We start from the raw sequence: 27,997 nt of genomic DNA, 5'->3' as shown, positions 1-27,997 counted from the left end.
GCACATGCAAACACATAAGCATCTTTTGGAGGTATTTTTTTTCTCCTTATATATATCTACAGTGTGAAAGTACTTTCCGTTCACAGGAGGAAACAAAAAATGTGCAATGTGCATGTTGTCAAGATCCAGGAAAAAAAAATTGGGGGTTCAAAAAAACAGGAGACTGAGCAGAACTTCACTCTCGCCACAAGCTTCGTAACATCCAATCGGGTAGCCACGCACAAAAACAGTTGTCCCACGAGCCAAAACTGGCAGCAGCGCAACGAAAACTGGTATATCCTTTCCTTTTTTTTCTCAAATGCACGAAAAATACTCACCCTGAGCGAGAGCGAAGCTAAATGCTCACTTTGCCATTAATAAAAGAATGCATTGAAAAAGCCCCACCCCATCGCAAAAATTACACACCGAAAGGGACGAGACATGAACGAAAGTACACTCATGATCTTTGTGTTGATGACGATGCAGAATCGGGTGACAATTTTATTGGCTGATTCTCGCCCCCCCCCCCCCCCCCTTTTCCCCAACTACGTCCCCTCGACGTATATTTAAAAAAAAAAAGTTTTTTTTTTTTTTTTGTTGCACGAGTGGCTCTTTAACCGGTTGTTTTAAAAACAAATTCCCGCAACTTGGCATTACGAGTTTCCCCCACGAAATGCAACAGGTCCTAGTTTATAGAGATGGTCGCTGTCTCGAAACCCAGAATGCCCGCAAAGACGGGACAGACGTCGAAACTTCTAATGTCGCGGTGCTCCTTTTAACGCCAAATAACACGCTTTTATAAAAAAAAAAAAAAAAAAAAAAAAAAAAAAAAACAGCGAAAGGGAAGATATTAAAAAAGACAAGAGCATAAAAAAAAAGTCAGGTTGTTTTCCATTCATATTCTGCCCTCCCAAACGACGACGCGCCACAATCAAAACAATCTACCAAGAAATTGAACCGCAAACAAGGAGGGATACAAGGCTATGCTAACACTCATTCCCAACTTAACTAGACGAAAAGTAAACCAGTCGTTCGGACCTCCCGACATATGTGATGACTTTCTTTCAGAAACCATGACGTACGGATGATCGAAAAAAATAAAACTCGAAAAGAGAACACATCAGAGCGACAGAGAAGAAGAGTCCAGGGAACGACGAGAGAGGATTCCTCTTTTTGCGGGGGTGGAGTCCGGATTCTCCCGGCTGTGTCTCTCTCCCCTCCCCCCTTCTTGTTTCCGGGACAGGAAGGAAGTGAGAGAGTGTCCGAAAAGACCCGGACACTTCCGGCCCCGCGCAGTGTCCTCCTCTGGCCCTCCCAACCCCCACGAAAACCAGCGGCGACGACGACGACGACGTTCTCGACGAGAGAGCTGCTCCTTTTACGCGTCGTCCTCGTCGTCGTCGTCCGGATCGTCGTCTCCTTCGGGGTCGTCCGCCTCCTCGTCGTAGTCATCTCCGTCGGGGACGGCGTCGTCGTCGTCATCGTCGCCCGCCTCCTCGTCGCCGGCGCCTTCCTCGTACTTGTCGTCGCTCTCGCCGTTCTCCTTCTTGTCGCCTGCACACGGACAGAAAGGGCACACCATTACCCTCATTCATTTCATGTAGAAATACTAAAACAAGGTTTGAGGCGGGTGTAGCGCAACATGCTTTTAAAAAGATCCCCAAAACAAGAAACCCGAGGACTGGGGACAACAGCTGACACAGCACCATTTTTTCACTCGAGCTACGCTAAACCAGCCAGCCCAACTCCACGTCTTGTTGCGAATCGCCAATACATTGTATTCAAATGTTTTTTCAATACAGTATTTACTCGCATAATGAACGCACCCCCACAAAAGGTACCAATATTTAGACTGTTTTTTCCCCTCGCTTATGAACGCACCTCCAATTTTCGGCCCCACGAGTCTTGAACTGCGTACAACTAAGTTAGCCACCAAGCCCACTTTCTTCTGTTGCCAAGCGGTCAGACCAAGTCAGGCCAAGCCGCTCTCTGACAGATGCAAGAGCCTACCTAGTTGCGGAAGTGATCAACTGCAAAACCAAGCGGCGCGCACACTTGACGAAGCTTGGGTTGAGGCATTGCCCAGCCCCGGACATTCTTCACCTATCGGATGCACTGATGTTAACAAACATGCCGTCGTCTGAGGTCCGCTTTCGGACAGTGAAATCGTGAAAGAATTTAGGCCTAAGAACGGTCGCGTCGCTCTTCATGCTGATTGAGCTTCGTAGGACGCTTTCACTTCGGCAAAAGGCACGTCGAAGGCACCCTATTAAGGTCCGCAATTTAAAAAGCGTAGTTACTGTGGCGCACCCATGACCAGCCACGGGTGCGTTTCCGTCAGTGGAAGTGTGCCACAGTACTTTGACATGTCATATTGGCACCTAATATGACCTTTGCAGGAAGTGCGTAAATGCAAAAAGTTTACCCTCTAGGTCACGTTGCACCAATTCAGTTTCTCCATTCCTCTTTCCTCCCTTCTCCAATCTTTCTTACCTTCTCACAGTGCCCTCTCTCCATCCCTTGTCACGTGACGCACCAATTCAGTTCCCCCAAAATCAATAAACATATAGTGCCTTTACTCCCGGAATGCCCGTTTTAACGTCTACCAAGGAACCGAAACGATCGCTCCTAAATACTCCACTTCATGCATTATACGAGTTTGAAAGGTTGCTGCCATTTTTTTTTTATTTCCAAATTTCTGTTGATGCGATTTATGTAATGGTGCGACCAAAAGAGTCGGGAAAGGTTTGAGGGCCAGTTTTCATGCGTTTTCTGCCTGCTCGGTTCATCCAAGAACGTGAATAGGGGCCGTGAAAAAGGAAAAACAAACGCCGTCGGACCACGATTGCTAGGGTGGGAAGCACTTTGGATTGAATTCACGGATACTTGTGGTCGTCAGATTTATTTGTTTTGTTCCAACATGAATGCGGGAAAACCGTCAACTTGCACGGACCGCCTACGGCCTATGTTCAGTGTGTCATCACATTCAAATGGCCGCCTTATCGTTTGAGCTGTCATCTGCTCTCACAAGCGTTTCTGCTTGCCGTCTGCTCGTTCAAACGACAGCGGCCCGTAGACCAAACGATGACCCAATAATTTCGATAAGAAGTGGAGACCTCAAAAGACGTTTAAGTTTGAAGGTTGCTTCGGAGAAGTAGGCTCGGTGTAAACGATAGATATAAGATGTCGATAATTGTTACCAGTGGCCATCACCGACTTGTTATGCCCGATTCAGCTTGCGATTTTCAGTATCGACGTCGACATCTCAGCTACAGTTCAGGCTTTTGCAGCCTGAGCAACATCATGACTGAAAATAGCGAGCAGATCCTCACCATGTGAATCAGACTTTAGCGTTAGGAGTTCATTAGGAATGAATCGCCGCATGTTACGTTATTCACGCCAAGTTTTGCGATGTAACGAGCCTAGGTAATTTCGCTGAGACCGCTCAAGTAATCAGACATTGCCAAGAAGACAGAATCAACAATTTCAACGCGAAAAAGAGCTTGGGGACTCACACCGACGCCGACAACATCCCATACCAATGGTTTGTTTATGGGCGACGGCGAGCTTCTTGCCCACACCTCCATTGCGCATGTGCGGAGTTGGTGGCGTCCGCTAGGAGCGCTCCGGTTTGTTTGTAAATGAGTTGGTGTATAGGCCAACACGCTGTTTACAAGTGAGCTCATGTTTACCCACAATGGGCGCTGGCATTGCGCCGTGTGGATAGCAGTGCTGTCACCTCGGAGCCGCATGTTGGTGTATACACCAACTTTTTCGTGACAACAGTTGCTTATAGGGGAGTGCAACTTATAGACCGGAATGTATGGTACTTCTCATGAATTTTATCGGTAAACTTAATAGGAACACTGCAACAAAAAAGTTGAAAACTTATCTAACTTAAACTATTATTGAGGAAATATCATTGCAGCTCTAAAATCAGTGGAAAAAAGTGTCAGTAAAAAAGTTACCGTAAAATCCAGAGAGATAACCCACCTAACATCAAGAGCAAATCCGGTTAAAATATGGAGTGGCCTAACTTTCTGTGTACAATAAAGAAAATTTTAAAACATTACTATTTTTAGGTCATGTTCCTTTCAAGCTTGTTATGGTGGCGAAGGGCAACGAAGCAAAGATGACCATACTTCCCAGCTAGCAACGTTCGCTTATATTCCGCCATAGCTAACTAGCCGCATTTACGCTGAGGTCATCATTAACCCCAATACTACTATTACTAAGAGTTAAGTATCGTTCGGTGTAAAAAAAAAAAAAAAAAGCAAATCAAGTTGAAATTAGAGGTGGGCTATCTTTCGGGGGTGGCGCATCTCTCGGAATTTTACGGTATACTGCATGGCTCCAGTTCTTCCCAAAAGTTGACACAAAACATGCCACTGAAGACGTACTGCCGGCACCCTTTCCACTGGAAAATGGAGAAAGTCGTCCAGTCGCTACACTTAGTTTCACGCTACAATGGACCGCGGACGAGACCACAAGTCGTCTAACCCAATCCAGTGCCTCGTGACTGTCACGCAATATACGGGGCATATCTTTTTCAGCTATAGAAATTTGCTCCAAAAAAGCAGCGAAAGCTTCTTATACTGTTCGTGCAGGCAAGTTATACGGCCAGGAGGACACCGCACAGGCGGCTAATCATAATGATCAGTCGGCTAATTAAGGTAATTTGTTAATTAACATCTTAATCACTGAACATGGACACATGGTTCCAATTAGAAACTTGCCGAGTGCCACGGAAGACCACCAAATCAATAATTCTTAAAAGTACTGGCAGCACGTGGGAAGCATAGTAGTGCGCTAAAGGTACCACTCGAGCAACAGGTACGAGGCTGGGGCTATTCATGACTCCAAGTGTTTATAGGTGGCGCCACTCGTTTTCTAAAATGGCGGTTATAGTGAGGGTCAGAGATGCGCGCTGGGTATATCAGTTGCTGAGCCTGTCTAGTGTGCTGGCTTCACTGAGCGACTCAAATATTCTGAAACGAAACCGAAACTAGCTTATATTTTGTAGTTAATTTCTCAATATAAGAGTTAATTTTGGTTTCTCTTCTAATTCAAGATGTGTCTCGCAGTGTTATTCTTTAGCTATCTTCAGCTGAAGTCACACGTGACATGTGTGTCCGATTCTCCTTTTAAACACAGGGTCTTTCATACTCCTTGAGCTAACATAAAATATTGTATTTATTAAAAAAATCAGGACTGATATTTGTGTGTTCTTGCTGCTTTTTCTCGCTCAGTAATGTCATGTGATGAACTGCAGGTCTTTTAGTAGCTTTGTAGGCATTTAGATGATTAAGTTCTTTAGCATTATTGCCAACACAAGCATAACAGAATCAATCCAAATTTTACAAAATATCGCCGCGGGTGATGAGTTTAGAAAATATTCACAATACATATAAATTAAGAAACACTATTCTCACCACAAAAAGTCACTAAGGGAATCCGAGTCAGAGGGCAGCGTTTTTTCAGCAATGCGTGACTCATAGGATTTTATATTAGGGTTTATGTCTATCTTAATAACAAGGCCAATCTTACATATTCTTAAAAAAAAAAAAAAAAAAAACAATAAAGAAAATTATGGTTAGATGATGTATTTTAGCGATTGTGGCATTTACTGGGCGCCTACATTACCGCAATTTGTAATATAATTTTGCTTTATTTAATTTAAAAAGTGCAAACAACTATGGTAATAGAAATTTGGCAAATTATCATCATTGTTGCCAATGATGATAATTTAACATTAAGTGACAGGTTATAAAATAACAATAGTATAAAATTTTCTTCGCTAGCTAGAGAAATCTATGCAAAATTACATTAATTGTGGGTAAAGCACAACACTATCAAAGCCAAGCCCCCCCCCCAAAAAAAAAGGAAGGGATTTTGTTGTTTTTTAGTTACAAAACTTAATTATTTTCTTTCATTTTTATGCACCGTTGCTTTGCAAATCTCAGCCTCTCCAGTTCGAAAAATCCCCTCCAAGCTCGCACGTCTGCTCTCTGCAGCATGTTTCGTTGGCGTAGGAAAACCGGTGTAACAGTAGTGAGTTTGAGTATTGCGCATTCGAGAGAACGCAAGCATCACGTGTGTGCGTTAGCGTTGAGTCTTCCACACTGCGCGTGTGTGGAGCCCGAAATTGAGGCCTTGTATTGAAGCATGGCAACGACGGGCATGCGCTAAAGCAAGCACACACGGCGCTTGTTTCTATACACAAAACTATCACTTTCTAGCAAGGCACAATTCAATACCGGCCGTAGCACTGCACTGGGACAGCGAAGAGAAGAGCAGAACAGGGGGACCCTCACTAGAGCGCTTCCCGTTTCCGCCACGAGAGAGCAAGTAACGAGCTGGAGTCGCGAATAATAAAAGGAGAAACAATCGCTCGAATGCATTATCGCACCGGTGGCCTTGTTCCTGCTGTAAGAGTGGCATCCTAAAAAGACCGACTTAGTGCTTTTCAATGACGCCCCGCAAGTTTCTAATTGGAACCATAAGACTATTTTCACTAATTTACAAGTCAATCAACAAATTTTACTCAATAAGCCGATGGATCATCACATCAGCCCCCTATACCACGTTTTCCTGGTCGTTTAACTCATCCACACAAACAGCATAAACATAGTTTTAACTGGGCGATTTCATCTCAACACAAATACGAATATTGGGTCAAATTTTTAATTTTTGTCAAAATAATACTTGTTCGTGAGCAATTCCCATAAAATAAAATGTAAACGGCGAGTTCATAGGATTTTTGTCCTCAAGTTATGGACTGTTAAGCGGCCAAGGTGAAAACTGAAGTTTTTCCAGCTTATCGGGGGTGCCATATTTCACTCCATCCCCTCTTTTCCACTACATCAATATAATTTTCTCAGAACACTCTCAAGGTAGGCTTTTTTTTTTTTAATGCTAATTAAGCATCTAAGTCATAAGATCCTTAACGTTTTTTGTTTTAATTTTCAGACCGCCTCTCTGAGACAATCTTTGACGAAGTTCAGCAAGCTGTGTTGTGTGACCTAATCAACATATTTTTATGATCTTTACATCACCGTAAAGCTCCAATTAAAGGGGCTGTGCAACAATTCTCGGACCTCAGGTCGATAGGTGTGGGAGTCAATCCCTACCACCCATGGAATATGGAGCAGAAAACCGTTTTTCGGTACGTGCCTTTTTAACAAAATAAAAACCGATTGAAATATATGCGCCCCGCGGCCACTCTCAACTCTCCCACCGTCTTTCCGGTAATGCAGTTGTCACGTGGTTGCGACGTTGAATGGGGAGCTAGGTTTCCGGATTCGCAGGCGGCTTTGGCTCGGTCCTCAGCGAGCGTTGCCATGGCAGACAGTGACGCTGAAACCTCGCTGCTCGCTCTTGTAGCCTCAGCTACGCTAGCATTTAGAACGAAGCGGAGTATAAGAAAATTGTAGTTGGGAAGCGTAATAACGCACGTTCGAAACGCGAGCCGAATATACTCTTTTGCTCGCCTGGAGCGCTGCTCAAAACTTGAGAGTTACGGGACTATGGGTATGGTTTGGACAGAGGGCTCTGGTGTGGGCGAGTGAGCAACGCCACAGAGCAGAAATGGCTTTGTTAACCTCTGATAGATGGCGTCACTAAAACTATGAATAGTAATATTTCGTAATGGTAGGATACCTTCGATACATTTGTTTATGTCAATAAGACCAGATTTCTAAAAATAGGTCTTATGTTTAGCAGATAATTGCACAACTTTCCAATGTTTTACACATTCCCCACTTGACGTCACGTTCACGTCACGCCGGCCGCACCCTGTGGTTCCGATGACCACCGCTGTGCGGCTGCAGGCCGGTAAACAAACAGTTTTAAAATGTCCAATTACTTAGTGAAATCGCAACATTTCCGAGGAAGGTTGGGTGTTTTCTGTCACTTAGGGCAAGGGACATAGGATAAAAATTACAGGCTGCGATTTCTTTCAACGTTAATATAGTTGCACAACCCCTTTAAGCTCTTTTTTGAGTATAATTTCAATATTTTGCAATAAGTATACAATGCACTACATGTGCCTGAAAAACAAACATTTAAAAAAACTAGCAAGTCTGGGTCAATTATCTAAATAACCCACCTTTTAATTTTTTTTTACTCATTTACAGTTATGTAATATAGTAGTCTATCAGGAACTACCAAAACATGATGTAATATATTGTTTGTATGGCCGCTATTAAGACTCGAATCTCGTGCTACGAGCGTTTTGAACGGGACTTCGCACAGGCGCTCTCCTGTGCAGAAGTTTGGCCTATGTAAGGTTTTTTATTTATCATTAGCAGTTACCTCAATATCTATCCATAAACATGAATAAAATTTGGAGTAGTGCACTTAAAAAAAGTTAGAAGTCCGTATCCACAAGTGCGGGCACATCGCTTATTTCCTCAAGAGACGAGGGAAAGCAGATCGTTAGAGAATTCCTATTGGGCCCTTTTGCCTTCGGCTTGGAGTTTGAAATACCGAACTTACTAAGTAATTGTCATATCTTCTTGTCTCAGACAGATATTTAGTGTACATACATATGTACGATTTAGTATCTGACGCTTAGGAAGTATGGTGTATTTTGTGCGCATACAGACTTTCGTAAAATAACGAGCATTTCGTAGCGTGTAAGGCTTCAAACGTGTTGGTCATGTGTTTAGGTTTCATTTCTATTTTCAGTGATTCATGCCGGGTTACTTAGACTTTTCCCTCTTGACTTAAGTTTGTCCGGGAGTCTAGATGTTGCAAATCTGTCAAAACATAGGGCAAAGTTCACACACCTTGCAAATCACCCCAATGCCAAGTAAATAAATATTGTTAGGATAAATATTGTTGCTTCACTAGCCTTTATGCTAGATATTGAGGTAAGTATTAACATTAAATAGAAAACCTTGCATAGGCCAATATTCAGCTCAGCTGAGCATTCATGCGAAGTCCCGTTTAAAACTCATAGCACAAGATTCGAGTCCTAATAGCAGCCAAACAAACAATATATTACAATTTCTGTTGGTAGTTCCTGACAGATATTACCTGACTGTAAATAAAAAATAAGTTTTTTCTTTTTTTAAAAGAAAATTGACTTTAAAGGGCAACTCCGGCCAAAACTCAAAATGAAATAAATTACTGGTATCGCTGTAGTGACACAAAATACGACTCCGGCCAAAATATTACGTCCGTAGGACGCCGCATTCTCAACTAATGCCGATAACAAAAATGCGAGCCGCTGCTCCTTAGCGGGCGGCCAGTGGGTTGCCGATCGCTAAAGCAACATTGGGCCGTGACGTCTGCAACATTCTCTTTTTTTCCTCCGGTGCGGGCGTTGCGCTTCTTTGAGCCGCTACCACTGCTACTTCGGCTTGTGATTGACGTGTTTAGCCGTTGCTTTTATCTGTAGCCCGTGTAGCTTCGGTATAGCCTTTTGTTTATTTGCTTGTGAGGACTTTAAAGGACACATGCAAAGGAAAAAAACATTTTTTTCAAACGGCTTAGATGGAAAAAGGACGCCATAAAACGATTTTACAACGAAGAAAAATTTTTTTAGAGCTATATTTACGGCGCAAAACGAATTTGTAGTTGGCGCCCGCGGGCACCGCGGAAAAGTGGTCTGTATTTATCACGTGACTGGTCTTTATTTATCACGTGGTGCTTGCGCTCTTTCGGAAGCTTCCTATGGCCTCTAAAAGTAACTTATTCATCTTTGTTCGAAGTATAACAAAAAACCAAGACGAATAAGTAACTTTTAGATCCCAAAGGAAACTCCTGAAAAAGCGCAAGCAGACGTGATAGACCTGTGCGCCGGTCAGACGACGGCGGCGGCGACGGCGGCGTGGAGAAACGCGTTGAAGCGGCGGCGCGCGGGCCTACCACGTGACCAGCGGCGGCTCCCGCGAGCGCCAACTACAAATTCGTTTTGCGCCGTAAATATAGCTCTAAAAATTTTGTTTCTTCGTTGTAAAATCGTTTTATGACATCCTTTTTCCATCTAAGCTGTCTAAAAAAAATTTTTTTTTCCTTTGCATGTGTCTTTTAAGACTCGTTTTAGCGAGCAACTCGGTGCGCCTAAGACTGCCCAGCTGTTCCTCGAAAGATGCCGAATGCAACTTGTAGCGCTGTGGGCTGCTCAAACAACCCTCTGCGCAACACGGAGGTGCTTTTTCACAAGTGTCCGACGGACCGGAAATTGAAGGTGTGGGTGAACGCTGTTCGACGAGTGGACTTTGGCTTTTACACACCGAGGAAAAAAGAACGAAAAGCAGTCGTGTTCAGCCCAGCACACGTGTGTTCGGGCGCCGCGGCCCACGCCGGAGCCTAAAACCTGTGTGTTTGGGACTGACCCGCAGCGCGAAAGCGAGAGGGCCCCCAGTACTGCACGTCACTGGCAGCGCGGCGTAAAGCAACGCCGCCCCATCCACAAAGCCCAGATGGCAATTTAGGCCTAGCGACGAGTACGGAAGACCACACACACGGCGACAGCCGCCGAGTACGGCACCGAACGAGTTCACTTGTTTTCCAGTCGCTAGCTTTTGGGTATACAAGCGCCGAGTACGGCATAGCGCACGCACGGCGGTGGCCGCCGAGTACGGCACCGTACGAGTTCACGGGTTTTTGAGTCGCTAGCTTTTGGGTATACGCACTAACTCTTGCTAGATATGCTCGATAACTACCACGTATACATAATTACAACCAATATCAGCTGACCTCCTATCTTTAGACGGCTAGCGCAACAAAGGTAGGTGGCGCTCGGCCTGCGTACTCGTTGAACGAGAACGATCGTGACGTCACATTCACATAGCGGCTGATTTCCAGTGTTGCCGGGGCCTCGAGCGGCTAGTTTCGGTTTTGTTGGCCGCGCCCCCAAAAAAACTTTCAGGCGTCGATATCTTTAAAACTACGCAAAATAACGAGAAAAAAATTACCCTTGCAATTCAGGGACGCTGACTGCACTAAAAACAGTCATAATCCCAAAACTGAAAGTATGGACCAGAGTTGCCCTTTAAACTTGGAAGTTTTTCTTAATATTTGTTTTTCAGGCAAATGTTCTGCATTATATGCTTAGTGCCAAATATTAAAATTATACTCAAAAGAAATAACTTAATTGGAGCTTTACCGTGATGTAAAAATCATAAAAATATATTGATTAGGTCACACAGCACAGCTTGCTGAACTTTGTCACATATTGTTACAAAAAAGCAATTTAACAAATAAAAAAAATTAAAGATATGATTAAACGCTTTATTAACATAACTCGCTGTTTCCATCTTTTATTAAAGGAATTTACACGCAGCTACTACAAATTTCAGGAGTTAATTATGAGCTAGTGTATTTTTGTGAGTCACATGTATTACTGCTCGACAAGTGAACAGAAAACAAAATGAAAGCTTTTATAGCCGCCATACAAACAAAATATTACATTTTCTATTTATTTTACTTTATAAAGTACTGCAATAGGTAGCTAGAGAAAAACAATTAGCCAAATAAAAGCTAGGCTTTTTAGAAAATAGACTTTCGCAACATTTTTTAAATAGTCCCTGCTTTACGAGAAAATACTGCCCTTTCTCTTTTACACACAACATCAAATTTGTTATCATTAGAAGGAGTATACTCTAAGCTTTCTGAAATACTAAATATGTTAAGACACCTCATACAGGTCACAAGAAAGACCTGGTAAACTTTGAAAGGTATCGGCCAAAAAAGTCATATTGGCAAATTTTCTAGAATATATTTGATAAAAATAACTGCGTTAAAATTATTTATCAGAGAATAAGTGTGTTCACAGGTATCTATCAAAAAATAAGAGGCACCAATTATGAATTGGTGCAGTTTTGCAAGTAAGTTGATTTACTGACAAAACAGTCGAACAAAATCAGACTTCAAGCTTTTATAGCTGCCATACAAACAAAATATTACATTTTCGTTTTATATTACCTTAAAGCACTGCAATAGCAGCTAAAAAAAAAAAAAAAAAATCGGCCAAATAAATTTTTTTCTGTAAGATCGACCTCTAATTTGCAAAAAATTTGAAATAGTTTTTGCTTTACGAGAATACACTGCCCTTTCTCTTTTAAACACAACATTAAATTTGGTATTAAAAGAAAGAGTAATCTCTCAGCTTTTTGAAAATAATAAATATATTACGATATCTTAAGTAGGTCACGCGGAACAGCTGGTCAAACTTTGACAAATATTGTCAAAGGGACACACTTTGACAATATTTAAAAGAAAAGCGAAGATAGATAATCACAACAAAATTATTGGTCATACATTATCCTTATTCTGAGACTGGTCAAAAAATGTCACATTGCGCTGCAAAAAAAAAAAAAAAAAAAAAGTAAAAAGTTGAAAGCAGTGAAACATGACACCTCCCACAGGCGAGAACAAGGTCAGTTTGTGCCTTGGCTGCTTAAAATGTCCATAACCCAATATTTAAAAAAAAAAAAAAAAAAAAAAAAAAAAAAAAAATCGCCCAAACTTGCGGTTTTTACTCCCTGTCACAAAAAAGTTTTCACAGAGACATATATTTTTTCGTCAAAATTAAAAATTTGACCCCAAATCTATGCTTGAGTTGAGATGAAACCACCCAACTGCTTTTTTAAAACAAGTCTGTTAAGCTTAAAAAACAAAACAAATAAAAGGCGTTCACGAACCTCTGCAAGAGAAATTAGAGTGCAGCTATTGAGGAGGGGGAGGAGATGGTACGGAGGGGAGGGCATGACTCTCCCCTCCTCACAGTTTCTCTGCTAAATTCAGCTGGAAAATCAATGCCACATGACCCCAACACCATTTCAGTTTTGCCGCTAAATTTAGGAAGGAAATCGATGCTACACGACCTCGCGTCACGTCACCCATGAACAAATTCAGTTTCTACGCTAGATTCAGTGGGAAAATTGACGTCACGTGACCTCCTTAATAATTCTATTTCCCGCTAAATTTAGCAGGGAAACTGAATCAGCGTGAGGTCATGCAACGTCAGCTTTATCGCTAAATTTAGCGGATTTACACCGACAGTGACGCCGCTACACGCGGAAACAGGCACCTAAGGGTTGCGCTCCAGAAAAACCAGCCTGCCTTTTGCAGAGCTGGATTGGCTGGGATAGCTCATTGCATCTGCCGTGTTCCCATCGCGCAATAAAAACGGAGTACAGCCTGTCCCGTATGCAATTCTATGCTGTACTTCCTATACTAATGTGCGTCCCCCTTTTTAGAAAAACATACCCTAAAAAATACTGCTTACACACTAGGATTGGATACGAGACCGAAATCGGGGGAACGTCTCAACAGGGTAAAAGTAGGACTCCTTTTCCGCACAACCTGGCAAAGGGAGAAAGCCACGGCTCCAAGAGCCCACCGAGCCGACGGCACGCCGCCACGTGCCCCAGACTGGTGCGCCGGGTCCGCAACTCTTTGCCGAGTCGCGTCGAAACAGTTCCCCCCTTGGGCGTCCCGGCAGTCAAACTGAGAAGACCGCCTAGCCGCCAACAACTTGCCAACAGAAGAAACCGCTTGTGAGACAGGTGGAAGAGGTACACACCCTTGTGGTCCGTCTGCAACAAAGGCACACACACAGTCAATGCCGGGGAAGCTCCCCAAGCTCAATGTTGCTTCCGTTTAAATCAAAGAACGCAACTAAAAGAACATAGCACGGAAGTCAAGACTCAAGACTAGGAAAGGACCCGACGAAACACTCGCTGCCACATTCCTTCCTGGAACCAAAACCGTTAATCTTGGGCTTTCTGCGTTTCCATAACATATCCCGTCCCAACCGTCAATGTTCGCCTCACCGGCCCCAAATAATGCTGCTCACAGTGCCCTTCCGACGTGCCGTAGCCACTCCCCCCCCCCCCCCCCCCCTATTGTCCACAATGCGAGGCATCCCTAACGACGAGACAAGAATGCATTTACACAATTCATCCCCAACACTTACCGCCGAATTCCCAAACCTCACTCCAATTGAGGGGCCCCTCCACTTCCTCGAGGAAGGCGCGCTGGCCAATTGCTACGAGCCTAGGCCGCCTATTCGTCGTCGCGATTGGCCAGCGCCGTCCCTTGCGCCTTCCTCGAGGAAGTGGAGGGGTGACTCAATTGGAGTGAGGTTTGTGAATTTGGCGGTTAGTCTACATAGCGGGGTATCCATATTAATGAGACACAAAGTATACCCCTGAAAGCCGGTTCCCACAGTGGCGATTCTCCCCGCACGTCTCGACTCGACGCTCGTCAAGCTCCGCGATAGGCTAGTACTTTCGGCATTCGGCACGCCACAAACTCGAGGAGGAATCTCCCGCGAGCCTAGACTAGCGGCCGATCGCTCGGAACATTACGTCCTTCGGACCGAAGAAGCCCGAGGCTGGTTTGCACATTTGCCTTTGTGTGCGAGTGCACCAAAACAACTGCTTGCAACGTGAGAATGCGGTGCAGCCTCCACCAAGGAACACCCCTGCATAAATTTTGAAAATATTTTACGCATAATTTTTTACTACATTCTCAAATGTTATTGATGTCTGTCAACTTGAGGTTTTTTATGGTCATAACTCAATCTATGGGCTCTAAGCATCCTAAAAAAACCAAACATTACATTAAGGAGGGGCCCATTTCTATGTTAAAATTGGTGTCGAAGATTGAGTACCATGGAATGTAATGTTTGGTTTTTTAGGATGCTTTTGGAGCCAATAGATTCTGCTATGACCATAAATAGACTATCGCAGACAGTGGTTTGGTGTCCATTTAAGCCTCTCAGCAAAATGTGGGCGGTCTGAAACTTTTACGGGTACAGCCAATTTGACATTGAGCTCGCTCTGATCTTTGAGCATTCACTCAGAACACACCAATGGCACTGAGAGCGTAAAGCTATACATTGGGGCATGTGCACATGGGAAAAGACTTTAGGAGCCTGGCAGCAAGCTCAAGGCATCTTACGATTTAGAATGGACAACTGTCTTCGAAATCGAAAAATATTAAAAAAAAAAGTTATTGCTAGACTTTGTAGGAACTATTACAAAGCATATCACTTGAGAGCACGAACATGAAGTTGTTTTCAGTATACTGCATGCCAACACAGTTGAGTCGACACCAAAATATGCCCCGCAACAATATCATCCCACTGGAATCTACAAAATGTGGCGGGGGCACTATAGTGAGTTACGGCTCAAAAAGATGGTGCAAGGGAAAGGAAGGTCAGAGAGGGGGAAACAGATGCGGGAGAAGAGAGGGGGAAACAGATGTTGGAGAAGAGAGGGCTTCCCCCTCTGCTCTCCAGCACTCCGTCTGCCTCCTCCTCCCTGGCCTCCCTTTTCCTTTGTTCTACCTTGGCGAGTTCGAACGGACTATAGGGTGTTGTAACCTCCTGGCCATCTTACAGCTTACTCTACTCGGTTCAGTGTGGCTTGGCAGGATAAAAGGCCCCAGCGAGCTATAATCAGTGCCAAGTGAAGCATGTCACCGACTCTCAGACCTTTTTAGTGGAGAGCAGTAGCATACTTTGTTCATCACTGATTGGCTAACGTGGGCCATATCTTTTGCCCTTTGTCAATTTATGCAACAGCTGGCCACTATAAGCAGTCAGGATTTCCAAAGGCAGGAACTCTTCTAGACTGACTAAGAACTGCACTTTGCCTAGTAATAACGGTAACCATTATTAGCAAACTCATTAAAGGTATCTGCATGACACAGATGCCTTAAACTGCTTAGCCCATTTCACAAATTAATAAAGGTATAAATGGTACTGCCATAAAACTGGCTAATTATAAAGTAACAACACACTGAAAACTGGCAAGGATATAGACACATGAAAGTGTTGACATTTGTTTTGAAGCACACAGGATATTTTCTTCTGAGCTCTATAACTTGCTCTAAGGTAGTTAAGTTACCTAAGCTAAAATGTAATTAGGTTTACATTAGATTTTTACCCTCTACAACCTAATTTTTCACATTTACATTTTTTTATTTGGAAAAAAATAGCTAAGCGAAATTTTAATTTCTTCTAGGATATCCCCTTGACTTCAATGTGCGCCGAGACAGTAAGAGGTAACATGTGTATTTGTTCTGAGTAGTGCACGTAAATTAATGAAGCCAGCTACTAAAATTCCAATGCAACTTGGTAAATATTCTGCTACTGAAACAGCACCTATTCCAGTAACGAAAAGAAAACTTCCAGCAAGCTCTGACTTCAGTTGCATAAATTCAACTGAAAGAATTCAATTAAAAGATAAAGATAGCACTGTAAAAACGAGAAAGACAAACTTCTTAGATTTACAGTCACACATTAATCTATGTATTTGTTACAAAACAAAAAGAAACCCACCTTTTGGGCCTTCTTCTTTGAGTCGTCGTCATCATTTAACTGCAAAAGAAATGCAGAACACATAAGAGACCTTTCAACAGCGAGCACAAGGCAAACCTAGCTTAGAAACCTGGGGCATTGCCCTATCGATGAATGGTGATGAAAGCGGCACTCAATATTTTGTAGCAGGCAAAATAATGGTTTGGAGCAGCCACCAATTCTTTTAGAGCAGACGCCAACATCCGTTGGCGTGCCACTTGAAAATGAACAAGGGAATGCATCATTCACCAATGATCTTAAATGACAATTGAAGCTTCACTTTTAATACTGAAGCGTATTACCATATTTTCCGGACTATAAGTCACGCCCTTGTATAAGTCGCACATCCGTATATTGAGCCGTTTTCGTGAAAAAGTTGGTATACAAGTTGCACTTCTTTGCATGGTTCACGCAAGGAATTCTTCAGCTTACGCGCATTTCGACTCGAGAGAAATGCCCATACTATGGTGCTGTCTGGCAGGGGCAATCGAGTGTTTCGCAGCAAAAGGATGTAAAATGTGTAAAATGAAAGGGTAGTCGACTTTTTGAGCGAACGAAAGTTTAAGGAGCTAGACACTAGCGAACCAAGCTTTGGAGCACTAGGCCTAGCCTAGGCCAAGTCTTGAAGAGAACGCGAGCATCAATGCACAGGCAGAAAGATAAACTTCGAGATACTTTTTTTTTTGGGGTACCTCTAAAAGATTGGCTAGCCACAATCCTTCCTTTTACGTGCAGCAACACGCCTGGAGCATGGCAGAAAAAAACTGTTCACCAAACGGAAACTGAGAACGACGTGAGAAAATATTCTGCAATGCATGCATACCAGCCCACTTACTTCTTAGTGTTACTGGACTGAAGCAAGAGAATACAGAACCATGGCTTAACTAGGCAACACCAATAACATGCTGTAAAAGCTTTATTCTCCCCGTCTTGCCTATCCGCACTGAGCCACATTGGGGAAACCATAAAAATTAAAATATCACGCATTAAGAGTCAAAATAGTGCGGCGACAGCAGTGCCTCCTGGAGGGGGAAATGCCACCTACAGTGACGTAGTTATGGTACTTTATAAAAAAAATGGCGCACGGCATATAAAAAAAAAAAAGAAAACTTATAAGTTGCATTGTTATACAAGTCGCACAAAAAAAAAAAAAAAAATGTGATTTATACATTGGAAAATATGGTACTTATTATCTTTTGTAATAGATAGGACACGAAAGGAGCACACAGCTTCTTTTCTTTTCAGAAACAAGGCTTAGGCAAAGAAGCAAAATAAAATTAAAAAATGAAGCACACCTCAACATTTCATTTGAGATAAAGCCTTTTCCCCCTACTCTCTGTAGTAGTTTATGCAATTAAAAATCCCTTAAAATGCCAGAAAAAACCAGCATATCCGCTAAAGCACATCTACCAATAAAATCATGCCTTCCGTCACTTCCTTTGACTACTGCACAAAAACTACCTTGATTAACCTATTTAATCTAATATCCAACCCCCCACACCCCCCTTTTTTTGGCAGCGCCTTTTTGAACTTTGACACCAACCTACAGCCGAGACCAAAGGAGGTCGGCCCATAATGGTACTTGGCACAATTTCCGAGCCTATCGCTCTGATCCGGGCGCTCCCCCACGCCAGTTGCTGCTCCGAGCACTTCGGTGCAGAACGGTGAAGCTCGACACCAGCAGTACAAGTACGCTGCGATTGTAGCCAAGGCAGGGATGCGTGAAACAGACAAAATGAAGTGATTGGGGGTAAAAGACCCTAGCTCTGAACTACCACAGTAGCCGCCATCCCACTCTTTTGCAAACTTTTCTCGCGACTGCTATGCCCTAATGTCACCCACATCGTCTGAAAATTCAGACAACCACGGGGCCAGCAAGGTTGACAAGCAATTTCTAAATGTTTTATTTGAAGTCGTGTTAAGTGCAGCTAATGCTACGAACCGAGGCACCAATGAAACAGCATCAAAAGCCTGACATTGCGGCATTTGTAATCTTTATGTAACTGTTCTCTTATCAGCCAAATTAATTTTAAGCGCTGCAAATGACCGGTGACTTCCGCTTTTTAGTATGTGTTCCGAGCCCTCGACTGTGCTCCAACCTAAGATGAAAGTGAACTATGCAGTGAGTAGACACATTGTGAAATAACATTCATACCATTTTCCTTTCCTTCTACTTGTCCGAATAGTAAAATCAACTACTAAAAATACTTGCACTTTTTGCTTTGTTTAAGCTCGTCTTGGCACAGGCATAGCGCAATTCTTCGCAAAAATTGCCATTTGGCTCAAGATGTGGCAGACTTTCGTCCCAAGGCACAATTTGGTGCAGCGCTTCCATCACTCCTGTTAGAATAAAGTAGAACTTATTGGGGAATGCCCCAGACTCCCGCAACTTTCTCCCCACAATTCTCGTAGATTTCCTGGCTGACTGGCATGTTGTATGCCAGTCTTATTTTACCCTGTCTCTGTCACTGCACACATGCCAATGCACTGGACCGTAATTCCCTGAAGCCTGTAGCTTCCTTCGAAATTCTAATAACTGCTTGAACAGGGTCAGAATTTTTTTTTTGTTTTTTTTGCAATATAAGTTGCATCATTTGACTGTGCTTTTTCAGTAGTACAAGTAGACCGAGCAGTTGGTGTTTATTGTGGTCGAGTTTTATTTTTCCACATCGGCAATTGAATTCTTTGCGAAACAAAATTAGAGGACCATGTCATATTTAAAGGGCAGCTCTGGCCAACGTTTTTTTAATTCGGGATTACGACTGTTTCCAGCTAAAGCAGTGGCCCTGAATTACAAGGTGTGTTTTTTTCCCTTGATACTGCGTGTAGTTTTATAAATGTCATGGCTCAAAGTTTGGTGTCGAGCTTTTACGGCAAAACAGAAGACGCCAAAACAGAAAAGAAACTATCTGCTAGGGGGATGGCAACACTGATCATCAGCCACATACATGGCTGCGACGTCGTGGTGGTGCTGCGGTACAGCAAATCGAGCACAGTTTCACCATGATGTGACGTCACAAGGGTGCTGCGCGAGTGTTCCTAGACTAAAAGCTAATCCACTTGCTGCCCGCCAAAAGAGCAGCGGGTCGCATCTTTAAAGTCGGTATTAGCGGAGAATGCGGCTTCACGTTAACGTAATATTTCGGCTGCCATCGTATTTCATACCACTAGAGTGATACCAGTCATTTATTTTGGTTTCATTTCCGACCGGAGTTGTCCCTTTGAGGGATAATTAAGCAGATAATGGAAGGTGCACACCCCATGCTCTCCACATCTAGATATGGGCAAGCGACACCTGCCACGTGTTTTGGTCCCTCATAAAACAACACCTCTTGCCGTTGCACGCCTATTTAGTGTTTTGGAAGAATGCTATTATCTCCCGGCTAATTAATTGGCCCAGGGTTCTTTAGTCATGACGGAAAGCTCATCTCACTTGAGACGAGACCTTCACATCTTACCTTTATTAAGCGGTAGCCAAAGAGCATAAATCCTGGCGCTGTTCGAATTGCGGGTCTTTCGCTCACACCCTCTAGTTGTTGACAAAATGAGCAGAGCGTGGTATACTCATCCTGTTAATAACTGCTAATACTTTTTAAACTGGAACAATATTGCCAGTTTCTACTGTCCTTATTTGTAGCTCAAAGCTGCATTCACTACACAGCGAATAACACTAAACTCCATCAAGCACACCAGATCGGTGATCACCCTGCATTTCTGCTGCTACTGCTACTCCTTTCTTTCTTCTTCCTCCCCCTCCCCCCCCCCTCTCCCAAAGAAAAAAATAAAAGATCTGAGGAAGGAGGATCCCTGGAGCGCCCAGCTCAGCTAAACTGGGACTGGCGTCCAAGTTACTAGTCAGCAAGGGCATTGGTCGGGATATCTCCGCTATAATCTTGCGCGTGTGTCAGCGCACAGAGGCCGAACGTTCAAGATCCTCGAGTTCCTTCACCGGTTATCGTCAGACTCGACGGAGAATGCCAGTTTCGCAGACCGTTCTCAACTTCGCGCAATGCCACCTCGAAGCGTATCAAAGTGCCACGACCGTAACGCCATCTCGGGACCAGAGTCGAACGCACGCCGCTCTACCCCCAACCGTTGCAACGGACGGTACCCCCGCGCGCGCAGACGTTGGCCCAGGTGTTTTCGGCGGCGGCGGCGCCTTCGGTGACGTCACGCGTCTCCCCGCCAACCGCCCCCGCTACCGACCAATCGGAGCGCGGCCGGCTCGCCGTGCGCCCACCAATCAGCGGGCGCGCGCACGTTTGAAGGTGAGCTTGAAGGACGCCGCCGCGCCGCCGGCCTGCTTTCGGAAAGGCCGACGCCGCGAGCGAGCGCCATGCCGCCGGCCAACATGGCGACGTCAGCCTGCGTCGCAGACGACCGAAGAAGACACTCCACCGCAGTCGGAAATGTCCGCTAAAGCGTGAGGAGGCCAATTCTTCTCCCTCGCAGAAAACACGCACATTTCCGGCAATCGAAACCGGTTGCCTGCCGCGCGGCGGCGAGAGTTGGGCCGTTAAAACAAAGCGGTGTGGGACTGCCTCCCCGTGACTCTTGGCCTGCCGACTAAATTTAGAAGGAGGCCGGCGGGCGCCCTCGCGACCAACACCGACTCACGCAACGACGTCACGCTGCCCCGGTATCGTCAGCGCTCGTCCCCCCGGGAAAGGCGACCGACGACTAGCCTAACACTCGACTCGCCGCCACCGCACTTCGCAACTATCGATCTCGGAAGCTCAGAGTTGCTCCGCGAACCACTACAGGTTGTCCCCGAACGCTAACCGCTCACTTTATTTTATATTTTTTTTTTCGCCAACATTTTAGAAAACGAGAGGCCTTCGGCGTTATCCGACGCCTCCGCCAGAAGTTTGCCGTCGGGCGATAACGAAACGACGCAGACCGCAAAAAATAAGATCAAATGCGAGGGTGGCGAAGTTCGAAGGCCGGTCCTAAAATCTGCACACCGAACTCCGGTGCGGCGAAACGAAAAACGACGACGTCCGTTTATAAATAACCTTCCGCTTGCGCTGCCTCCGGAAACTTACGGACATGACTCGGCGCAAAAACAAACGGTAGAATAATAATAAACATAAAAAAACGGCGCCGAAAGCTCGCATCCGTAGGGCATCTTTTTGTTTTGTCGTTGTTTTGTAATCGCCGTTTTTGGTAGTGTTGAGTTCGTTGCCGTGCGGCTTCGCGGTGAAGCCGAACGCTATGTTGGGCCGCCGGCTTTCATTGATGGATCGAAGACGCCGCTCACTGCTTCGGCGAGCGGGACGACCTCGTACGACTTCCCGCCAAGACGACGTCGGCGTCGCTGCCGACAAGTTCGGAAGCGATAGCGCGTTTCCGCGTTCACGAACGTAAACAAGGACTGGCCGCGCGCAGAGCGGAATCCGTCGACGGAACATCCTCGGAGCCCGCAAGAAATTATACAGACAATTCGATCCGAGTGCATAAAAAGGAAGAAAAACAACGGCGATGAGGAGCCAGCAACAGCCGAGACGACGCAACTCGCACAGCAGCCGGCGTTAGGCTTAACTCATAATGATTTTTTTTTTTTTTTTTTTCTTACACCCGTTCGAGTACGCGGGAACCGGCGACTTTGATCACGCCGCGCTTCGAAAAAGGATTCGGAACAGCGTCGAGGGGCTGTTGCGATCGCGTTTTCGGTCCAAGCACGGGCAGCGGAGGCGAAGTAGCGGCGCCTGGAGCGAGCGCGCTGTCTGCAAAGCCGGCATCGTGGAGGCGCCCGCTTTGCTCGGCTTCCAACAGACATAGCCGGCGCCGTAATGCACTCACCTCAGACGCGGACCGTTTCTGGGGCGATTTCTCCGTCTTGGCGTCCCCGGCCGACTTCTCCTTGGCCGAGATGACTTCGTCGGCCGGCTGCGTGGCCACATCGCCCTTGTTCTCAGTGGAACTCATGATTTCTGCGCGAAAATCCGGAGAGCCGACCAGCCACTCGCCTTTGTTCAAATTCGTAAAAATGGCGCGTGGAATCGCGCAAGCAGAAAGCAGAAGTTGCCCAACTTTAAAGTGGGGCCAATCAAGCCTAGCTTTGCGCGCTCCGTTCTCGAATTGGAAACGAGGTTGTAATAAAATAGTATACGTTGGTTTCGAGCGGAGTTTAAATGTCCAATAAGTTAAGAAAACGGTACTGCGAACGAGGGTTTAACTGCTTTCCCCCTCTTCGTACCCCCTTTTCGCTTAGCAACGGAAGTGACGTCGTAGCAACGCGCCAGCCTCCATTTCCTTTTGCACAGTGGCAAGATGGTGAGTCTGTTTCTATTTCTAGCCGGTTTTCGTTTCAATCAATTTTAATCTCGTAAATGCGGCAAGATCGGTATCTCATACTGCGTGTAGTAAACTAGTAGATCCTTATGTTTCCTTCGCAATGATTATTTTTGAAGAGAAGGGATTCGCTTAACCAGATCAACCCTCGAACTATCCATCAACTTGTCATAGCATGGTCGGGCTGCTCTCGCGTAAATAAAGCTCGCTGTTCTTGTATGGCTGATTACGGTGTACGTAACTAACAGGAACTTTTAGCTAATCACCTGAAATAACGTGTGACTTAAAACCAAAGTCGCCCCGGTGTAATATACGATCAACTTCTGTACGAGCTCAGTTTTCATGGTCACCAGCTGCGTCTGGTGCTACGCTTTTGACATTCGTGCGTAGAAAACGACCCGTACCTCGACGGTCTTTAGGTAAAATAAGCAAACTTGTTTCCAGTCCCCGATTTTGGTTCTATTTCTGAGGTTTTTATTGCTGCGGTCCACTGGTTACGATCTCGCTGCATCGTGATCACGCGCGGCATGCTTGCCAACTATCAACCCCCTCCTCTCTGTTTGCGGTGTAGGTGAACGTGCCGAAGCAGCGGCGGACCTTTTGCAAGGGAAAGTGCAAGAAGCACACCCTCCACAAGGTGACACAGTATAAGAAGGGCAAGGATTCCCTTTACGCCCAAGGTAAACCACATCCAAATCTTTCGCGAACCTCGGAGCTTTCTTTGATGACGTTCTCCTCACCCGACACCTTCAACTTTGTCAAAGTTCCAGTCGCAAAGCTTAGTGTCCCGCGAAACTGGGGCTGTGCTAGTCGGGCCGAATCCAAGGCAGTCCAGGCAATGGCACGTGTAGACTCGACAAGCACTTGGGAGCATGCTGGGAACCTAGCTACACGCACTCGCATTTCTGTAAAGAGGGGAGGTATTGGCCGACGCAGTAAAAAATGCCATTTGTTTTGGGTTTCCGCTTTCCAACAGTTACCGCTGCAGATGCTAGCACGCGTGGTGTGTGTGACTACACTCCTGCCGTGCTTCTTAGTGGTTACGCAGTATAGGACAAATGTCTATTTAGAGCAGGCATGATGAGGAAAACAAAATCCATTCGGGACACTATGGGACCCCTTGGCATTAGGCTATTGGGTTTTCTGTTATTATTGGAGTTGATGTTGGTTGCGTACGGTGGCTGCAGGCTTGCTCCATTTGCTGTTGCAACCTTTCGTGGCTTCGGACGACTACGGTGCTCTGTCAAAGTCTGCGTCTGCTTACGTTGCACTGTTACATTGCGAGTCGTCGTGGCAACCAATTCAAAGAGTAGCTTTGCACGTGGCATTAGAAGTACAGATGTCCCCGTGTTTCCTAACACAAGCAAATGCTCCTGGGTGAATGGGCTTACAAATGGAGTTTTAGTAGAACAATGTCAGATACTCTGCCGGACTTTGCCCATGCATTGTGTAGTTATTGAAGGTATCTGAACAATCTACTAAAACTTGCTTTTGATGGGAACACTGATTCTCAGCTTGCCGCGCGGGTGGTGTCGTAATCTAGCATCTACGGCGTTTATTTTTTATCTGGCTCGAGGCTAATAGTGAACCTGAAAAGCGTGCCAAAACTTGCCACGAAGACTGGAAGGCAGTTTCAAGAAGCCATTTGTGCAAATGGAGGGGCAGCGGATGCTTAGAGTCGATTCTAGAGTTGTCACTTTACGCAGTACGGAAAGGGAGCCTCAGTAAGACTGGATTTAATACCGTTTTGAAATATAATGGGCCACAAATGTGCACAGCGCGGCAGTTTGTTTTTGAGCAGTGGCCGTCGTCTTTGTTTTCAGGAAAGAGGCGTTACGACCGTAAGCAGCAGGGGTACGGCGGACAGACCAAGCCCATCTTCAGGAAAAAGGTATCAAGCACACATTGCTCACTCTCTTTTTGGGCTTTTAAGAGGCACCCCTGTCCGCTTTTGCTCCGTTTAAAAGATGCTGCTATGATCAGACAAAGAAATTAGCAACATTAAACAAAAAAATTACGTTAGTGCCATTTCTTTTAAACGGCCTTTTCAGCGGCACTCGGCACGCCTCGTACGTGTACTGTAATGGCCCGCTCATAGAGGGGAAAAGTAGCCACGTTGTAAAAAACTGTGCAAAGAACGCGAAGGCCATTTGAAAACGCCACGGCGCTACGTCTGTTCCGTCGTATTGGTTCGTGTGTTTTTGGCGTGGTTTTATTAAGAAAATAGTCGTTGACGGAGGTGGAGGAACCTCAACTCGATCAGTGCTTAACAAATGTGGAAGGTTTACGACGAGCGCTTTAGTTGATGACGAGTTGGACGAAGGTCCTTGCACCTCTCTCCACTTTAGTGGAGTGAAGCCGTACAGACCTCTCTGTTGTTCGCTCCGCTAAAGTAGTGAAAGGTCGGGGGAGGGCTTCCCCCCAACTCCTGACCAGTCACCGGCCGTGGTTGGCCAGCAAAAAAACTGGGAGCATAAACGAGAAGAAAAAAAACGGGGGGACGTGTGCATATTCAATGTAGTTAAGACGATGCCGACGTGCAGGCCAAGACCACCAAGAAGATTGTGCTGCGCATGGAGTGCACCGAGTGCAAGAACCGCAAGCAGCTGCCCATCAAGCGCTGCAAGCACTTCGAGATCGGCGGAGACAAGAAACGCAAGGTGAGACGCTCCGGCTTGACGGTCGTTACAAAGGCAAGACCCACGGCGGTTTCGGGCCGGAAGAGAAGGACGCCGTATACGACGCAAAATTTGCGAGTGAAAATATGTGCAGTTTCAGCTCTAAACAAAAAAAAACTACCTGGACAGGCCTTGAAGTCTGCGTATTATCTTAAAAGAGAAAAAAAAAATGTTTTTGCTATAGTATATAGAAATGCATTTCGAGTTCAGAGCGACGTCGTCTGCTCGTGCACGCCGGCTCAGTGATAACTTTCATCGTGAGGACGACGTCGAGGCGGGAGTCATTTTGTCGTCCAGCCGGAGGAGGAAGGGGCACGTTCGATACATACCTCTCCCTACGGCTCTCAAACTAGTTGGACTTTACAGTAACGACGCTCTGGCCCTGTTGCGTAGAGTCTGTGTTTCCAGTGTCGACTGGCTTTTGCCGACGTGCCTGATGGAAAACGTGAAGGGCACACTCCGTCATCTTACTCTGGAAGACTCTTCATGCTGGAGCAAGATGACTGTGCAGCGTTCTCGACGCTGCATCTACTCCTCGGAAAGTTCAGTTTCAGAACCGTGATTGTTGCACGCTGCTTCGGTGGGCGCCAATATGGCGGTGCACACAAACCACCCGTGGGTAGACAAATGTTTGGCGATGCTAATAGTGGGTGTGCAAATAGACGGTGGGTGAGAAGAGAAGACTGCCACGACGTTCAGAGCCCTTCTTTCCGAGGACTGCTGCGGCCGACGCAGTGAAGAGAAACTTTTTAGGCATGCGCCGGCTTTAGAGGGATACTGAATTGAAATGAGCGCGAGTCAAATGTAGCTGCTACTAGAGACTTTTGGTAAACCACATTCTAGAGCTATGCTTTCCTAGTTGGAGTGGTACCTTTTTGAAGCGTGGATCGACCACTGTGGGCCCACTCTCTGTGGCGTACAATCTACTCAAACTCTAAAAACAGTTAGCGATAATAATTCGCCTGTATTTTGAATAGGTTGTTGCACTCTAAATGCCCAACTGAGGCTCTTGAGGCATTCCTTGCATTTATGTCATCTTTGACAATATGAAGGGCAGAGTCGAGGAGGCAGTCTACGGCGGCTGTGCTGGATTTGCTCAGACTTCCATTGCTTGGGGCGAGTGAATGCACATTCTGTTCTCCCTCTAAACATTATGGCTAGTTCATGTAGTTGCTCTGTGCAGCACGGCGCCTCCCCATTGGCTCGTCGTAAGTGCCGCGGCTCGACATGAGCAGTTTTAACGAGGCGCAAGTGGTTGCAGTTGCACTCCAACGCAACTGTGCGAAAGAGCCTTCAAGAGCCCTTGAAAAACAAAACAAAATGGCCCCTTTAAACAGTCTGGTCACGCATGTTAAAGAATTAAATCTTTTTTTTTTTCAGCAATATTGACGGCACAATGTGTGATTTAGTTGGTAGCCACCTCCTGTCCACTTGTTTTCTCTGCATTTCGGGTGCGTGGAGGGGGGGTGGATAGGCTTTGCCTTCTCGTTGAGGTGTTAATATTGAATGACCATCTCGCTGAACTCGAAAGAGCGAATGACCATTCAGCGACGTCATGGACTTTGCGCAGAATTTCCGATAAATCTTGCCGTCAATATTGCTCTAAAATTATTTTATTTTTTTTTTTGCGTAAAATTCATTTTTTGACACACATATCCCAACCAAACTTTTGCAAAAAAAATTTTCTTTTTATGTTTTCTTTTTAATGTGCCTCTCGCAAGAGTGTACCTAGCACCACTGCATAAACTGCCTTGGCGAATGGATCTTTGAATTGTGGGAGTCTGTATCCTCTGTACAGCTAGAGACCGGAACAACTTGGCTACGAGCTTTGCAGTTCGTAGCCGAGTTTGACCGAGTCGTTCGAGCACCACGTTGCAACCTCGGCGCTTAAAAAAAATGCCACAAGTTCCGAATTCGAGCACATTCTCGAGCGTAACAGACATCTGGTGGAAGCCCCTACTGCCGAATGTTTTCCTCGAACCTTGCTCGTAGGCTTAATCGCTCTGAACATCCGGTTGCTTATCTCTCCCCGTCCAGTGCGGTGGAGGACCGTAGAAATGACTGTGGTGCCGGCGGAGCGTCGGGACTAGCTCTACTACAGTTTCACCTCCACGTTTCTCACCGCGGCACGCGGCTGTTCTGTCGTCGTAGCCGAGTGGGTGAAATGCCGCCGAAAGCGATTTAAGACTCCGCTGGCCATCCGCACATGTTCGGGGATGGTCCCGCCACACGACCGTTTCAGTGGAAGAACCGGTCGGCGCTTTGGTGCTCGTAGGCTTTTTAATTGAGGAAGTTGGCACTGACAGTTCCGTTTTGTTTCTTTGCAGGGACAAATGATCCAGTTCTAATCCACCAGTGTAAAGTATGCCGACTTGTAATAATAAAAAGAAAAACTCCATCGGACGTGCCGGCTGTTTTCAATGTGGCCTAGTCCCACCGGGCAAACAACCGTCAACCAAACCTTGTTTGCCGACATGTTTGTTAGTCGTCCGTTGGCGGCACTCGACGGTGGGATTGCCGGTTAGGTGGGTTAGGAGTGTTTGGAAACGGTGCTGGTCGAGTGTTTGCCTGGTGGGGCTCAATTGAACAAAACAGAAAATTATAGTCTTGGACAGTGAGGACGGCATGTGCTCCTCGTCTTTCACCTTGCCTTTGGCTATGTGTGCAAGCTTAAGGATTACGAGACTTTGAAGTGCTTATTGAAGGTAGGAAGCTTGCAACCGAA

General features: G+C 45.5%; 2 protein-coding genes across 3 annotated transcripts; one reads left to right on the top strand and one right to left on the bottom strand.

Annotated features, from left to right (window-relative positions):
• Nucleotides 1-19: 19 nt before the first annotated feature.
• LOC8038004 (ribosomal L1 domain-containing protein CG13096) lies at nt 20-22,485 on the bottom strand. The gene is made up of 4 exons (XM_029968947.4): nt 22,103-22,485; nt 16,283-16,321; nt 13,517-13,529; nt 20-1,533 (listed from the first exon to the last, which is right to left on the bottom strand). Exons 1-4 carry the CDS (start codon nt 22,226-22,228, stop codon nt 1,358-1,360), a joined length of 354 nt encoding a protein of 117 aa, XP_029824807.1. The 5' UTR covers nt 22,229-22,485; the 3' UTR covers nt 20-1,357.
• LOC8037999 (ribosomal protein rpl-36.A) lies at nt 20,449-27,675 on the top strand. 2 transcript variants are annotated; one of them, XM_002406224.3, is made up of 6 exons: nt 20,449-20,568; nt 22,515-22,576; nt 23,166-23,274; nt 24,418-24,485; nt 25,138-25,254; nt 27,600-27,675. In XM_002406224.3, exons 2-6 carry the CDS (start codon nt 22,574-22,576, stop codon nt 27,618-27,620), a joined length of 318 nt encoding a protein of 105 aa, XP_002406268.1. In that variant the 5' UTR covers nt 20,449-20,568; nt 22,515-22,573; the 3' UTR covers nt 27,621-27,675. The 2 variants fall into 2 exon arrangements, with proteins under 2 accessions (XP_002406268.1, XP_040076244.1); XM_040220310.2 differs by lacking the exons at nt 20,449-20,568; nt 22,515-22,576 and adding an exon at nt 22,798-22,827.
• Nucleotides 27,676-27,997: the final 322 nt, after the last annotated feature.

Source organism: Ixodes scapularis, unplaced genomic scaffold (genome assembly GCF_016920785.2).
Source record: "Ixodes scapularis isolate PalLabHiFi unplaced genomic scaffold, ASM1692078v2 ptg001212l_1___fragment_1__unscaffolded, whole genome shotgun sequence".
NCBI lineage: Eukaryota > Metazoa > Arthropoda > Arachnida > Ixodida > Ixodidae > Ixodes > Ixodes scapularis.
The sequence above is the reverse complement of the archived record's forward strand: the minus strand, read 5'-3'. Positions and strand labels throughout refer to the sequence as shown.